Source organism: Schistocerca cancellata, chromosome 2 (assembly GCF_023864275.1).
Source record: "Schistocerca cancellata isolate TAMUIC-IGC-003103 chromosome 2, iqSchCanc2.1, whole genome shotgun sequence".
NCBI classification, from domain to species: domain Eukaryota; kingdom Metazoa; phylum Arthropoda; class Insecta; order Orthoptera; family Acrididae; genus Schistocerca; species Schistocerca cancellata.
This window is the reverse complement of record NC_064627.1, coordinates 808,543,385-808,560,776: the sequence shown is the minus strand read 5'-3', so window position 1 is coordinate 808,560,776 and position 17,392 is coordinate 808,543,385. Positions and strand designations below refer to the sequence as shown.

At 37.1% G+C, this 17,392-nt stretch overlaps 1 protein-coding gene across 1 annotated transcript in view; it reads left to right on the top strand.

The window, feature by feature from the left end:
* The window catches only part of LOC126162673 (coatomer subunit delta), a 116,073-nt gene extending 100,004 nt beyond the window's left edge, over positions 1–16,069 (top strand). The window contains exons 9-11 of the mRNA XM_049919322.1: positions 875–986; positions 1,080–1,281; positions 15,559–16,069. Of these exons, the coding sequence (XP_049775279.1) occupies positions 875–986; positions 1,080–1,281; positions 15,559–15,648 (404 nt within the window). The 3' untranslated portion in view covers positions 15,649–16,069. The remainder of the gene's footprint in view (positions 1–874; positions 987–1,079; positions 1,282–15,558) is intronic.
* Positions 16,070–17,392: the final 1,323 nt, after the last annotated feature.

Here is a 17,392-nt window from a genome sequence, read left to right as displayed (position 1 = left end):
TCTTTCTTTCAACAGCTCTGAAATACCCCCCCCCCTTTCCCTCAAAAAAAAATAAAAAATAAAAAAAAAAACCAACACACACACCACTTTTTCTTTAATTGTTTAAGATGTTACTTAACTGGGAAATCTGTTAATCATGAATACTTTCTTGAGTGTCAGTAATGAGCAGATAACATCATGACATAAATAAATTGTGAATTTCAACAAACTACCATGAACTGCACAGAACAACACTTCAGTGCGACCACTTATTGTCAATCACTGCAGCCTTTTTTTACTAGTCAGGTTTCTTGTTCTGGGCATTTTACTTGCAGTGCACAGTACTTGGAACAGAGCTTCAAATAAACAGAGGGAAAACAGCTGATGTTTAGCTGAATTAATTGTGAGGGGTATCTTAATAAAGAATTTTTATGTTGTGCATGTACCTGAAATGAACACAGGCTTTTCATATGTTGATATTGTCTCGGAAAGTATAATTTGTCATGTTGCCAGAATAGTGTTAATGTGCATCGGATGGCAGTAGCTAGTAACAGCTTCATCAGGAAGACATTTTGTATGCATTTTTTCTCAGAATATCAGCAGAATGCATTTCCAGCTCTAAATTGCAGTTTCTTTTGTCATTTTGATGTGAAGTGCTTTAATATAAATATATTGATATGTGGCTCCACATAATAATTTGAATTTCAGTGATCTATGATCACATTTTATATTTATTTGTTTTTATAGTTAATGGTTCCTTTCATTTCTATCTACCAATGATAGTAATCAAAATTTCAACAGTGAGTTTATACAAAGTTATGTAGCAGAGATTGTAATTCAACAAATGTGTGTCTAACTTTGTCAGGTTTATTGTAATAGTTGTTGTGTGTTATAGTTAACTGTTGGCCATCTGAAAATGGACAAGGGGGATGTGATGTGAATATTGAGTATGAACTAGAATCAGAAGACAAGGAGTTGAATGATGTCTGCATAACCATTCCATTACCGTACGTAAATTTTTCATTTTATTATGTGCTTACTTTTTGAATTACTGCAAAATGCTTTGCTTTTAGAATAATACTTTTTTTTTCTTCTTCCAGGATTGGGTGTACCCCGGTGGTTAATGAGTGTGATGGTGAATACACTCACGATCCTCGAAAGAATGTGCTGTTGTGGACTCTTCCCATAATAGACTCGTCAAATAAATCCGGTTTCCTTGAGTTTAGTGCTACTGCTACACCTGGAGATTTCTTTCCCTTGTCCATAAATTTTGTGTCAAAACGTCCATATGCTGATATCAAGGTACTGTTCCCCTGTAATAACATTTTTTTTCCAAATTTTTACAAGTTTTATGAGATGTAAGTCGACATTTGCACACAGTGTATATTGATAAGTATAATTCATAGCATTTATATTGCAATCTGGAAACCTCATCACATTTACATTATGATCAGGATATTTCAGCACGAAAACATCTTGGTTAAATAATGGCAGCCATACTCACAATTTTTCACATATGGAGTGAGAAATGCTTGCAACATCTGTAGCCTTAGGTAATATCTGTGTGCTTGTGGATTTATGCCAAGTGGTGAACACTTCTCGTAATTCAGTTGGTGAAAAGTGCTACTAATCTTGTATTATTATAGCACTGGACAGGTTTCAGGAAGTGGCAGTTAACAAAGACTAACTTCCGTGGCACCAGCCACACCTCAGTTAGAGTAGGCTTGCCTAGGCATTTATGGCTCCTGTACATAAACTGTATGAACATTACTGTTCTTCATTGAAGGTATGTCCATCAAAAGTCATGCTCCATGGTACTCTCACTTCAAGCAAGGACACACAGTGGGAGTGACTCTGTGAGAGCTAGTTAGTTAGTTTATTCATCCATTGATCACTTGCAAAATGATATCAGATTTATCATCATAATTTGAAAGGGTACCACACACACACACACACACACACACACACACACACAAATGGGAAAAGGTTAGAATTATCCATCAAAGATAATGGCCATAGGATTTTACAGCAAGAATTATTTGATTATGACGCTTTACTGCAGAATGACATTTATTATTAAAAATAATAATAATTTTTTGCAGTTCCCTACTCTGTCTCGTTAAATAGGCCTTGATTTTGTAGTAGGAATCATGTAAGAGGTATGCTTTAACTGACTTCTTAAATATTTGGATGTTAGTTGTCTTCTTTTTAGTCTCGGTGGAAAGTTTATTGTACAGTTATATTTCCTTGTAGAAAATGCTCTTGTTCTATGATTGTGAATGTTACTGTTCCCAAAACAATTGCTGACGTTCTTCTCTATGTACATAACAGATTGCTAGATGTACTCACATAGTGCAGCTAAATTCTTCAGCCATTTAAACAGACTGCCACAGGGAGCTCTGTTACTACTTGTAGTTATTACTCTAATGTCTCTTTTCTGCATCTTGAAGACCGTGTTTTAATTGCACATCAGTTGATAGTCAATATCAATTCCTAATTAATGACCCCTTCCCACCTTTTTAATGTTCTATGGAAAGACACTGGTGTATATAAAAACAATTGGTCCTAAGATGCTGCCCCGTCCTTTGTTAGTATACTTGGGACCTGGTAAATTTTGCTTAATTTAAAGTTTCTACACTTCGTATGCTGTTTTTCAGACATGATCAGAACCAGTCCTTGGCAGTTCCTCTTAGTCTGAATGATTCTTGATTTTTACTCAGTTTTATGGTCAAAGCCTTCAAAGGTCTTTGATAGATCTAAAAATATACCTGTGACGTACTCATCGTTATGTAGTTCATCAAGTATCACATTCGTAAACTCTGCTGTGACTGATACTGTACTACTTCTACTTTGGAAACTGAATTATGCTACACTGAAGAGGTTATATTTGTTCAAATAATTCATTAGCGTGTTTTTCGTAAAGGAGTCTGAGACTCATAAAGAGCTGCTGGAAGCATATGAAAACAATACTCATCCTCATTGAAATTGCAGTCATATATACAAAATTGGATGTGATGTTTTGACTGCCATAATTATGACCACGTAATCTCAGCATGCAAAGGTAAACCACTCTGTAGTAAATAGACAGAGCCACCCTTTGAACAATAAAAACAACAGTCTCTCACATGTTAATTGTTCTGGCAGCTGTGCCATTTGGCACGTGGAAGATATTAATGAATTATTCAAGAAATAAGTCAATAAAGTGAGCCATTACACTAAGACAAAAAGGCTTTTAACGCACTTCACCCACTGCCTTTTGCCATCTGATTTCCTTCATTCATTAAACAGCAAATGCTTAAGATCAATAACTTTACACAAGTAGAAATGAATGACGACAATACAATCAGTTCTGTAGTGTAAGAATGTTTCCACTAGAAAGTCTTTACAAATGTTAGTGGCATCACACATTCTCTTCCTGTACTTTAAATACCAAACTAACTCTTCAAAAGTCAATGTGCTGGATTCAGAAACAGCTTAGAGTTAGTGTCTCAGATTCTAACTTCACCAAAAAAATTCAGTGAAAATCAGTAGTAAGGAAAAGATTTAAGTCCAAAAACAGGAGCAGAGTGGAAGTCGTTAGTGTCAAATACTACAGAGATAAGCATTTCACATACAAAAGCACCATGTTTACCAAAGAAAGCGGCCAGAACTTGGTCTTCCCCCAGTTATTTTGATATTATTGTTGTGATAGAAAGAAGAGAGAACAATGTAATTAACAGAAAATTTTTCTCGAAGTGCTGTTTATTCCAAAGTGATACAGAACCAATGTGGAGGAAATGAAGCTTCTGACACAAGGATATCCAAAGTTGCTACCTATATAGGAGGTGCATTTTAAACTTTAACAACCATGTGTTAAGAGACTGTACTGTCCTTAGTAAATGTGGTTTAGACGATAAGAGGCTAAGTGTTACAGTCATTACTTATTTATGACATACTCTACCTGTCTCTCTTTCCTTTTTCAGTCTGACAGTCAGTCAATGCCATGATGTAGTATTGTCATGGCGTAAACAGAATCAGTAAATCTTAAAGCTGCAGGGTTGTCAATGAGATACAGCACTTCACAGTGAAAGCACATTTATTACAAGCACTATCACACAATAAGAACAGAACTGAATCAGACAGTGTGTGCTGCTGTTTATACAAATATTAGATAGTCCATAACACAGAAGAAATTTTGAGAAACTTTCAGAAATGATACACAGCAAATAACAAATAATTGCTGGTGATCACATCTGAACTGGTGACACACAACATTCCAGCCAGTGATGCTAACCAAACAACACAATGCATACAACATAGCTTGTGGCAGTACTAAGTGCCATTCTGTTAAGGAAAATTGGACAGTATGGTAAAGACTCTGCTGTGATAGAGCTCCTGAGAATCTCTTAGTATGGAGAGTGGTACAAGCAAAACATAGTGAATTATCAAAAGCTACATAAGCAGATCATGGCAAGAATTTTTACAAACCATGATTCATGCCACAGATTTGATTCGACAATGATATAGATGATATGGGGGTCAGTGAGCCAGTAGTGCATCCACTGCAAAAGGTATAAATGACAATTGTATCCCAAAAACTACATGAGAAGCTGTAGCCCCATTATGGTGAAACATTTTTACACAGGAACATCAAATGCCATACTGTCCATACTGATCTCTCCCCATGTGATTTCAATGTTTTTTGAGCCCTGGATGAATACATTTGTGGCTGTTGATTCACTTTGGATGAAGAGGATCATGGTTCCATAGGCAACAGCAAACATTTTCTCATGGAGGCAGTGACCATCTTGTCCCGCAGGGGGATAAATTTTCCATTGTATTAACAGTTGTGGTGATTACTTTTGAATAAGCAGTTTATTTACTTTTTTCCATCTTCCTTGTTTGCATTTGACTGCCTTTCATAGCCAGGAGAGTGGCATGTTGACACCATGCCGCATCAAAATGGTGCCATTGGCAGAGGATAACACAGCTGTCAGCCAATAATGAACGACCTGTCAGGGTCAGTTTGCAGAGCTGGTTTTATAATTAGAAACATAAAAAAGGAATTTATATGATACATGTATATTTTATATCTTCTCCTGCAGTTTTTACCCTCTGCAGCTCTCTCTAGTACCGTCGTAGTTATTCCTTGATATCTTAAAACATATCCTGTCGTATGCCTTCTTTCTGTCAATTTTTTCCTTGTGTTGTTCAGTATACCACCTCCTTATTTCTTATCTTATCAAGTCATCTGATTTTCAACATCCATATATACCTGCACATTTCAAATAGTTTGATTCTCCTTTTTCAGTTTCCTCATGGCCTGTGATTCGCTTCCATACAAAGCTGTGTTCCAAACTTACATTCTCAGAAATATATTCCTCAAATTAAGGCCATGTTTGATAGTAGTAAACTTCTTTTGGCCAGTGCCCTCTCTGCCTGTACTACTCTGCTCTTTGCCCTCCTTGATTCATCCATCATGTGGTTTTTTACTTCCAAAATAACAGAATCCCTTTAATTCGTCTACTTTATGGTCCCCCATTTTGATGTTAAGTTTATTGCTAAACTCATATCTACTACTCCTCATTACTTTTGTCCCTCTTCTGTCCAATCCTTTCTTTTATTTGCGTCTTTGCTTTTTCTGTGTATAGATTAAACAGTAGGGGCAAAAGACTGCATCCCTGCCTGATACACTTTACAATTCACGCATTTTGTTCTTGGTCTTCTATTCTTATCTTTCCCCTCTTAGTTCTTGTACATGTCATTTACACTGTCCACACACATTAATGTGATCACCTGTCAGAAGCCTGAATAAAGACCATTTTGCAGCACAGACCACTGCAGACCATGCAGAAAGAGAAACAGTGAGATTCTGGAAAGTACTGGCAGAGATGTGAATCCATGCCAACACCAGTGCTGTGGCCAGCAGCTCTAGGTTTCTTCATTGAGGATCCATGGGATGAACAGCTGGAGTTTGGTGGCCACGGGAGTATGTTAAACTCATCATGATGCTCTTTGAGCCATGCATGTACATTGCAAGCTGTGTGGCACAATGTGTCATTCTGCTGGTAGATGCCATTGTGCCGAGGCTAACGAACTGCTATGTAGGAGTGGATGTGGTCCCCAAGGATAGATGCATACTTGAGTTGTGCCTTCCAGAATGATGAGATCACCCAGGGAATGCCATGAAAACATTCCCAAGGCCATAATGTTCCCTCCTATGGCCTGGACCTTTCTGATAAATGTTGCACAGTGCTTGCTTTCAGACATTTCTTGCTGTACACAGCATAAAGCATGATTAATCTGAAAAGGCCACCTATTTTCATTCAGTGGATGTCCAGTTGCAGTATTGGCATGCAAATTCCAACCATCATCACTGATGAACAGCAGTCTCCATGGACACATGAACCAGGTCCTTGCTGTGCAGGCCTAATGCATAAATGTTCGCTGAACAGTCATTGAGGAGACATTGTTCATAGCCCCTTGGTTCACCGGTTGGTCAGCTGCTCAACAGTTGCACATCTGTTCGCCTGTACACATTTCCGCAGCCAATTTTTCACCAGTGTCATCCATGGCCTACGGTGCACCACAGTTGGATCAGTGTTGATTTTGGATAGCACCATTTTGACATGCACAGTGTACTTTAACCACGGTGTCATGCGAACAGTTTAAAAACTTGGCCATTTCAAAAATGCTACCACTTTTGGTCCAAATGTCAATGACCATGCCACTTTGGATGTCAGATAAATCACTCTATTTCCGTATTACAACAATGACTGCTCTATTTTCCACATTCCCCCCCCCCCCCCCCCCCCCCCAAACACACTTTATATACCCTCCATTGCTCTTGCTACCATCGCTGTCTGTGGGTGGTTATTGCGTACTGACTTCACACGTAGGCAATGGTCACATTAATGTGACTGGGCCATGTATAACCCATCTTTTCTAAAATCTACACCTACTTTCCTGAGAATATCGAACATCTTGCACCATTTTACATTTTCAAATTATTTTTTTTTTTTCTTAATTCTTGTTTCCATTATCAAGTGCAATGTCAGAACTGCTCTCTTGTGCCTTTACCTTCCTGTAGCAAAACTAATAGTCAAGTAACAGATCCTCAGTTTTGTTTTCCAGTGTTCTGCATGTTATTATTATTATTATTAGCAAATTATAAACATCATTTGTTATGCTGATTATGCAATAGTTCTGTACTTACCTCCCCTTTGCTCTCTTTTGGGACTGAGTGGATGATAGTCATTTGGTAGCCACTTCCCCCAGTGATTTTAGAAATTCCAAAGAAATATTATTTATGTCTTTTTACATGCAGATAATCAACAGTTATTTGGTGTGGGTTATAGAATCCAGAAAGCTTTTTTGTCATCTTTGGTGCATTTTTGGGAGGTATCACTCTATATTTTGTAAAGCCCCACCCAGCCTAAATGTTGTAACAGTAATTTGAAAAGATCAATATTTGTACATGGAAAAGACAGTTTGAAATTGTGCTGTTTCTAGCTTGTTCAATGCAAAATCAGTCATTTCATGTTGGTGATATTTATAGATTAGTAATATTATTTTTATTGTAAAAACGTTGACCCGTACAAAGCCGGTGTGTGATGACTATTTTTGTTGTTGTGGTCTTCAGTCGAGAGACTGGTTTGATGCAGCTATCGTGAAGCCTCTTCATCTCCGACTAACTACTAAAGCCTACATCATTCTGAATCTGCTTACTGTAGTCATCTCTTGGTCTCCCTCTACGATTTTTACCCCCCACACTTCCCTCCAATACTAAATTGGTGATCCCTTGATGCTGCAAAATGTGTCCTACCAACCAATCTTTTCTTCTAGTCAGGTTCTGCCAAAAATTTTTCTTCTCCCCAATTATGTTCAACACGTCCTCATTAGTTACGTAATCTACCCATCTAATCTTGAGCATTCTTCTGTAGCACCATATTTCGAAAACTTCTGTTCTCTTATTGTTGAAACTGTTTATCGTCCATGTTTCACTTCCATACGTTGTTACTCTCCATACAAATACTTTCAGGAAGGACTTACGGCCACTTAATCTGTACTTGATGTTAACAAATTTCTCTTCTTCAGAAAAGGTTTCCTTGCCATTGCCAGTCTACATTTTATGTCCTCCCGACATTGACAATCATCAGTTATTTTGCTTCCCAAATAGCAAAACTCATCTGCTACTTTAAGTGTCGAATTTTCTAATCTAATTCCCTCCGTGTCACCTTGTAATGTTATGTGTGCCTCACTGCTTTCTTTCTTTAATTTGTGCCTGATTTTATTCTGAGAAGCTCAGTAATGTATGTAAATACCGAAAATGTAAATGTGATTCAAAAAGTACTTGAAGTGAAGTGCAGCTGGACAGCAAGAAACTCTTTAGCGCACAATCCCTGCAACGATAGTATTAGAGAATCTTTGAGTATGGACTATTTAAAAAAAAAAAGAAAAGAAAGAAAGAAAAGACTGTTAATCTGTATCTTGTGGAAAGAGGACGTGTTGCTAGGCCATCCCTCAGAACCTATTGTTACATTTAAACTTTATAACCATGAAAAAAGTCCTGTTTGGGTGCCAATGTAAAATGACTCTTTTTTTAAAATAATAATATCTATATTTGTATATGAGTTTGGAGAGAGAGAGATTGGTTTTTGATTGAGATTTTTACTTTAAGTCGTAACTGATACCTGAATTTTGGTTGCTGCTTCCTTGAATGATCACCTTCTGCACCAGTTATTAACGCATTGCAATTTGGAGGAAGTTATTGTTCTTTAAGGTTTAAAATACGACTCTGTTAGTTACTTGGCCGTATTGTGGATTGCTTTGAGCCCAAGTTTTCATAGCTTTTCGTACCTAAGGGACCACTGTTGTAAGTAAGAAAGATTAAACAGCAATCTGCTTTTCATGGAAAAGGAGATTGCTTGGCACACAAACTTCTTTCAAACTACATGTCCTGCTACGTCAAAATTGGTCAGTGGAGTTCAGCGCCATACTATTGTACAAGAACATAATCCAATTACTGTAATTAAGAAATTATGAGAGGTTGTTGCTTATTGAATGAAAACTATAGAGAATGCATTTCTTATTTCTTTTCCTGTATTTTAGTGAACTTTGTACACTTACAATTCTGTCAATTGATAGATGGCAACGACACTGAAATTCACCTCCTTTTCCAAAAACAAGATATTTCTATGCTTCACTTCCAGAAAATTTGTATACATAAATGTTGGACAACTCTTACACATACTTCACTCGGTTTTATCACTAAAATATCTATTTTCATTAAATGTAACAATACGTTCTGAGCGATGGTCTAGCAACACGTCCTCTTTCCACAAGATACAGATTAACAGTCCATCTTATTTATATAAAAAAAAAAAAAAAAAAAAAAAAAGTCCATACTCTAAGATTCTCTAATACTATCGTTGCGGGGATTGCACACTAAAGAGTTTCTTGCTGTCCAGCTGCGTTTCACTTCACTTCAAGTACTTTTTGAATTACATTTTCGGTGTTTACATACATTACTGAGCTTCTCAGAATAAAATCAGGCGCCAATTAGTTAAAGAAAAAAAGCAGTGAGGTACACATAGCATTACAACCTGATTTGACTACATTCCATTACCCATGTTTTGCTTTTGTTGATGTTCATTCCATAGCTCAAGACACTGCTGCTGTTCCAAGTCCTTTGCTGTCTCCGACAGAATTACAGTGTCATCGGCAAATCTCAGAGTTTTTATTTCTTCTCTCTGGATTTTAATTCCTACTTGAAATTTCTCTTTTGTTTCCTTTACTGGTTGCTCAATATATACAGTGAATAACATCGGGAATAGGATACAACTGTGTCGCACTCCCTTCTCAACTACTGCTTCCCTTTCATACCCCTGGACTCATAACTGCCATCTGGTTTCTGTACAAATTGTAAATAGCGTTTTGGTCTCTGTATTTTACCCCTGCAACCTTAAGAATTTGAAAGAGAGTATTCGAGGCAACATTATCAAAAGCTTTTTCTAAGTCTACAAATGTTGAAATGTAGATTGGCCCTTCCTTAACCTATCTTCTATGAGAAGTCATAAGGTCTCTGATTGCCCCACGTGTTCCTACATTTCTCCTGAATCCAAACTGATCGTCCCCAAGATCAGCTTCTACCAGTTTTTCCCTTTTTCTGTAAAGGATTTATGTTAGTATTTTGCAACCGTCTTATTATGCTGGTAGTTGAGTGATTTTCACACCTGTCAGCACCTGCTTTCTTTGGAATTGAAATTATTGTATTCTTCTGGAAGTCTGAGGGTATTTTGCCTGTCTCATACATCTTGCTCACCAGATGGAAGAGTTTTGTTATGGCTGGTTCTCCGAAGGCTGTCAGTAGCTCTAACGAAAGGTTTTCTACTCCCGGGGCCTTGTTTCGACTTAAGTCTTTCATTGCTTTGCCAAATTCTTCATGCAGTATTGTATCTCCCTTCTCATCTTCATCTACGTCCTCGTCCATTTCCATAATATTGCCCTTGTATAGACCCTCTATATACACCTTCTACTTTTCTCCTTTCCCTTCTTTGCTTAGGACTGGTATTCCATCTCAGCTCTTGATATTCATACAAGTGGTTCTCTGTGCTCCAAAGGTCTAATTTTCCTGCAGGCAGCATCTTTAGTGATTTATGCTTCTACATCCTTACATTTGTCTTCTAGCCATTCCTGCTTAGCCATTTTTAACTTCATGTCACTCTCATTTTTTGGACATTTGTAGTCCCTTTTGCCTGCCTCATTTATGGCATTATTATGTTTTCTCCTTTCGTTGATTAAATTGAATACCTCTTATGTTACTTAAGGATTTCTACTAGCCCTCATGTTTTTACCTACTTGATCCTCTGCTGCCTTCACTATTTCATCTCTCAATGCTACCCATTCTTTTTCTACTGTATGCCTTTCCCCTGTTCTTGTCAGTCTGTCCCTAATGCTCACTCTGAAACTCTCCACAACCTCTGGTTCTTTCAGTTTATCCAGGTTCCATCTTCTTAAAATCTTGCCTTTTTGCAATTTCTTACAGTTTAAAACCCAGTCCCAAAATCTGTCTTACCATTATGTAATCAATGTGAAATGTTCCAGTGTCTCCAGGTCTCTTCCACATATACAGCCTTCTTTCATGATCCTTAAACCACGTATTAGCTATGATTATGTGCTGTGCAAAATCTGGTGGCTTCCTCTTTCATTCCTTTCCCCCAGTTCGTATTCACCTACTACTTTTCCTTTCCTTCCCTTCCCTTCTCTACTATCAAATTCCAGTCCCCCATGACTATTAAATTTTCATCTCCCTTAACTATCTAAATAATTTCTTTTATCTTATCGCATGCATGCAGCTGGCATGGGCATGCTTTTGTGTGTGTGTGTGTGTGGGGGGGGGGGGGGGGGGTGTTACTTAAACAGTCATACTGTTGGTAACTTTGTAATAATGAGAAGAAGAAGAAACAAAAAAAAAAGTAATAAAAATATTTTGAAATTGGATGGATTATGACGTGAAGACTGTTTACCCATCTATACAGTGCGTAAATGTGATAGTTTATAAAACCAAGAAATTGAATAACAAATCAACTCAACAGAATAAAAATTTCATCAGTTGTTATTAAGAAGTAATATTACTGGCTCAGCTGAAGATAATGATTGCCTCCAGTGAGAGTTATAAGGCATGAGATGACTTATCCCTTAATACTGATTAACATTGTGTAGAGAACAGCAACTGACACTATTCTAAAATGAGGATCTGGATTGCAGCTTAACAACGAAGCTGACAGTAGAGATGATTGCATTAGAAATGTTCTTTGCCCCCATAACTTGTCACACTGAACGAACGATAGATAAATGAAATGAAAATGTGGTGTAGCTGTGAAATTCTGTTTTGAAAACAAAGAAAGTTAGATGGTACTTCTGACCTCATAACGCAAAGCAGTGTTCAAAATGAATGAATAAGTTGCATTTTTCTATGTAATTAGCAGTTTACAAATAATGAGCCCTGGCTTTATTACTAAAATGTCCCAACAATCCATAAACAGGAAGTACATGACTAAAGGTGCAAAGGTGAGTGTCAGTTTGGCAGCTTGAAAATCCTGATGTTTATTTATTTATCGTATTGTTTTACAAGTGCACCAAATGAGAATGTTCATATGGGACAACCTCTCCAGAGGACTAGGAGTCACATGGTTTAGAGTCCCCAAATCACTGTCAAATCCTTGCAGTGAGCATTTCTTAAAAATGTATTCTATAGTTTTTGACTCCACTTCCCCAGTCAGTCAGTAGATGAGCGGGAACCCAGTTTCAACGTGTAATCATACCTCTCTTGCCCAATCCTAATGCATGGGTTGATATTCATTCCAGCGTTGATGACACTTCGAGGTCACGTCAAAAGAAGTGGCCATTTCTGAATCAACTCAAGGTGGTTTACATGATTTCAGACAAGATGTTGGTGAATCATGTGAGTTTTTATGAGATGTGACCTTCTTGAGCAAGTTTAGCCACTTTTGTCCTTAGATCTTGTGGAACAATATTAGCTAGGACAGGTGACCCCAGGGGGTAGAATTTAACAGTCCCAGTAGTAACTCTCATGGCTTCATTTAGCTGCACGTAAATCCTTGTTGTGTGGTTGCAGTTTTCCCATGCAGGAGCACAGTATTCACCAGCAGAACCCAGAAAACTAAGCGGAGCAGAGTGCAGAATATTGGCATCTGCATTCCAACTGCTTCTGCATTCTTGCAATGTAGATTCAGTCTTGAGCCAAGTTTCTTCTTAACTTGATGCCCTGTTGTTTGAATGTCAAAGACCTATCTTAAGTGATTCCTGATGTGAGATGGTGGCATAGTGCTTAAGGCACTGTGGACGTGCTTTAGAGAGAGGCAGGGTTCACATTCCTGTCCAGCCATGCAGATAAAGGTCTTTTAATGATTTCCCAAAATCTCTTAATGTGAATGCCAGAATGATTCCTTTCAGCTCCATCTTTAATGATCTTAAGAGTACATTAAACCATAGTCTTCCTTCCCCAAACAAAAATCCTTGTCAATCAAGAAGAGAGAGGTGGCTGTTTTCCTTGCCTTTAGTGAAGGAAAAGTGACATGTTTTAGAATGCTTACTAAAAATTATAAAAGTCAGAGATTAGAACTTGACTCTTTCATCAAGAGTCAGTCTCTGCCTGCTTAGCTGAGTGGCGTTTGCCTCCTATGCAGTAGACGCAGGTTCGATTCCCCGCGAGGTTGGAGATTTTCTCTGCTTGTGAACTGGGTGTGGTGTTTTGTTCTCACCATCATTTCATCATCACTGACACAGAAGTCGCCCAATATAGCATCACCTGCAATAAAATAAGACGTGCAACTCAGTAGCCGAACTTCCCCAGATGGGACCTTTCGGCCATCAATGCCACACAATCAGTGGTGTAAAATTTATACTGACAGGTAAGCTGCAGATGACATTAAAATTTTTGAGCATCCTCCCCTAATGTCCTTGTTTTATGATTCTACGCCTCCCCCCCCCCCCCCCCCTCCCGTGAAAATCATTAAAAAACCTGTAAGTTTCAATGGACAATAAATAAAAAGCTACAGCTTATTTCAGGTAATGCATCTACCATAACACACTGGTGAATAATTATGACTGGTTTTTAAAGAGAAGTCAAAAATATAAAAGTGTGTTGCCATTCTTCCTTTTGACTTGTAGAGGCCTTAATACTGTTTCTAGATAAGTATGCCATAGAAGCCTTATAGTCGCAGAAGGAGAAAAAATGCCTGCCTATTGCACCTTATAATATATGAAATTGTTAGTATTTGTACATTCTTAGCACTAACATGCCCCCTGCCGCCTCTCCCCCACATGCATACGCATGCTTGCCTTTCCATGCTACTTAATGAAGTAGTACGCAGAATGTCTTTCCTAAGAGTTGTCAGGTGCACTTTCTCTGGTGTTTCAGCAGATATTTGCAATTTCTTTTTTGCAATGTGTAGCTAGAATCAACCCAAACAACTACTGCACATCAAGTCTTTCTTACTACATCCCGTGCCTATGGAAAGTGTCGGTTTTCATTCTGTTATGAGCACAATGATTTTTAAAGTGAAATTTTATGTGCCCATTCAATTTAGTTGTCCCAGATTAGTCTAGCGTGATATCTGTTTTATGAATATGTATTAACAGGAACAATAAAACACAAAGAATGATTGGTACTCCAGCAGCAATGTCTGAGCACCATTGCTGTGTGGCGGTACTAGCAAGTATGAGCCTGGGTGGAGCTGTCGCAGCTGGAGTACTGGTTATTCTTCATGTTTTACTGTTGCTTTTAATAGGGATCCATAAAACGGATGTTGCACTAGACTACTTTGGGACCACTCAATCAAACTGGCACATAAAACCCCGCTTTAAAAATAATTTTGTTCGTAATGGAGCACAAACCTACACTTTCCGTCAGCATGAGGCATTTTATGAAAGACTTGATGAGCAGTATTTGTTTGGGCAGACTCCAACTACATATCTCGAAAAATAAATCACAAATACCTGCCAAAACACACGGTGATAGGAGAAAATGTGACCGATGAGTCTTAGAAAAGACACCCTGTATAAGGGCATAAGAAATTGTTGGTCACATTCAAGTGGATACTGTCTTTGATAAAAATAGATCAATTATTTGAACTGTGTTGCCCACTCGAGGCATTCACTACCACTCCTCACCTGTTTGGTCTGAACTGTGTACTAGTCTGCGGCACTGTGACTTGTTGTAGTAGAATACTTGAAAATTGTGTGCAACTTTTTTTCCACGTTATTTCTTATAATCATTATTATTAGTATTACTCTCAATTGAAGAAGTGAACAGAGGGTTGAGTTTTAAGTGGCTAAACTGCAGTTTCAGTTTTTATCTAGCATGAACTTTTGTTTTTAATTACAACGTTTACAGATCCTAAATGGCCCTGCAAATGATTCTGCTTCATGTCAGTTTTAGTGCATTTCCAACAGCTGAGAAAATATGGTAGATAGTAAGTATTCAAAAAGGGGACCTACGAAGAAAGCAAACATAAAACAGTAGTGTAGAGGAAGTCAACATGAACAGTTGTCTTTATAAAACAGTAATAAAAAACTCTAAACATTGGGATTGTTTTGTCTGGTAGTGAATCTTGATATGTTATTAAGTTTTTAGTTTAAGAATGTATTTCACATTTCTATAAAAAATGATTGGAATAAAATGGTGTGAAAATAATGACTACTGTTACACATACATGTTGCAAATCCCCATGATTTATGTATTAGTTTTGTGATTTATTGCCTGCTCAAATTTTACTTGCTTCATAAGATACACACTACTGTCTACTGTGCAAATTACTGTTCACTTCTCACAAATTTATTTTATTTTGTTCCCATGTTTGAATCACCTGTTGACTTCGTGTGAGCTGGCTGTATTCATTCTTTTTTTTTCCCATTTAGTAATTTTCTTTTCCGTACTTTGAGAAGGCCATGTTTATCTCTGTAATTATTTTGCATGCCTTGTGGCAACGATCTGTTGTGAATACCAATAAGTCATAGTTTTATTATTATGGTGTTGTGTTCTCACATATTTATAATATCTTGTTTCTCTTCCAGATAACTGAAGTCCACTTGGTTGATGATAACTCACCAGTGAAATACTCAACAGAAACAGTGTTTTTCACAGAAAAGTATGAGATAGTCTAGCATCTTAAGAAATGATTCATTTGTCAGAGATGCTGAGTGTAATGGAAGTAATTGTAAAATGCTGAGATGTGTACACATTGTGATCTAAAGGTTTTGTTCTTGCAACAGGTATTATTGAAGATTCAGTATGTCTTCAGACTACCACACAAATTTCTGTACAAAACATATGACTGACAGAAATTTATGCAATATGTTATTTAATTTTTAACTGAATGTTTGAGAAGCATGTTGTGAAGTGTTTTCTGAATTGTGTGTATTATTGCAGGCAAAAGATAATTTAAAACTATTAGATCATATGATTTTCAGTTAGCACCACAAAACTTTATGAAAGAAACATAGTTAAGTGAATATCATACTGTAAGTATTCTGCAGAGTCTCCTTTTAAGTTGAGAAAATAAAGATGCCCATATTTTCATTGTCAGTGTCTGTTTTTGTTGCCTTGGAAAGAGAACCATTGTTAAGTATGAGGTAACCATCATGAATGTACATATACTATTTTTTGAAAGAGAACAGTAGTGCAGCTGACACACACACAAAATTTAATGACCTAAACAGATCTCTGGAAGGTGGAATTTCTATAACAGTTTGTTTGCCAGGTCAAGACAACCATGAGAAACGAAGAAAAGAAGTTTGGAATGTAAGGGAGCTAGAAGTTAAACAAAAAGTATGTTTAAAAAGTGGATCAAGAGATGCAAAACATAATGTAGAAGTTGGAAGTAACATTGTGATTGTCCATTTTTTGCCTTCTGAGATCTCAAAGCTTGTTATCCATTTGTAGATTTTAAGTTTATTAGTATTGCTGAAATGCTCTGCATAAATCATTGCAGCTTTAATGTTTGACTTGTTTGCCTTTCCTTACACTGTTTTATAAAAATGTTTTAGTCTTGGTGCTTCCTACCTTGTGAACAAAGTATGTTTTAACAATGGGTGACTGGGTAACTAATGTTTTCAAATTCTAACTTTATATTAATAATTATTTTTACTTTAACCCCTTCACATTATAATTGACATGCATTTTATAGAGTATGTATGGTACAGTAAATAAGGCATTGAATATTTATAAGCCTCAGCTGTATGTGCTTTTTTCATTTCTCTAATTCTTTGCTGGATAGTTCCATCAAATTTGTTTTCTGTGCAACACAACACACAGTAATTACAGTTATTTTATTTACAAAGTGGACAACAGATAAATACCCCTACCTGCTCCTCTCTGACACACACACACACACACACACACACACACACACACACACTTGCACTCCTCTCACTCACTCCTCTCCAGCACGTGTGTGTACAAACTTGGAGCTAAGCTGTGATTTTTTTAACTAATAAAAGAAAAAGATAGAGAAAACTATTCAAGACTGTAGAAGGGGAAAGACAATAAGCAATGGTGAGTGCTTACTCACGTTGCACTAAAGATAAACTATATTAATTTAAACCTTTTCTAGCAGCTTTCTGTTTGATTGCATTTATTATATTTCTAAAATATTTTACAAAAAAAGGAGCAGATTGAATATTTTGTGTATATTATTAGGGTCAAATATGTATACAATACCGTGCAACTTCACTAAAGCCTTTTTGAACTTCCAAGCACTGCTAGCAGTTCAAACTCCTCTTTTAAACAGCAGTATGCAGTTGAATGTGTAATACAGTTTCATTACATCATATTTCCATTGTACTATATTCATACCTCCTCTCTTTCACATGTAACAACCTACATATTACAAGAGAACAGCACTGCTCA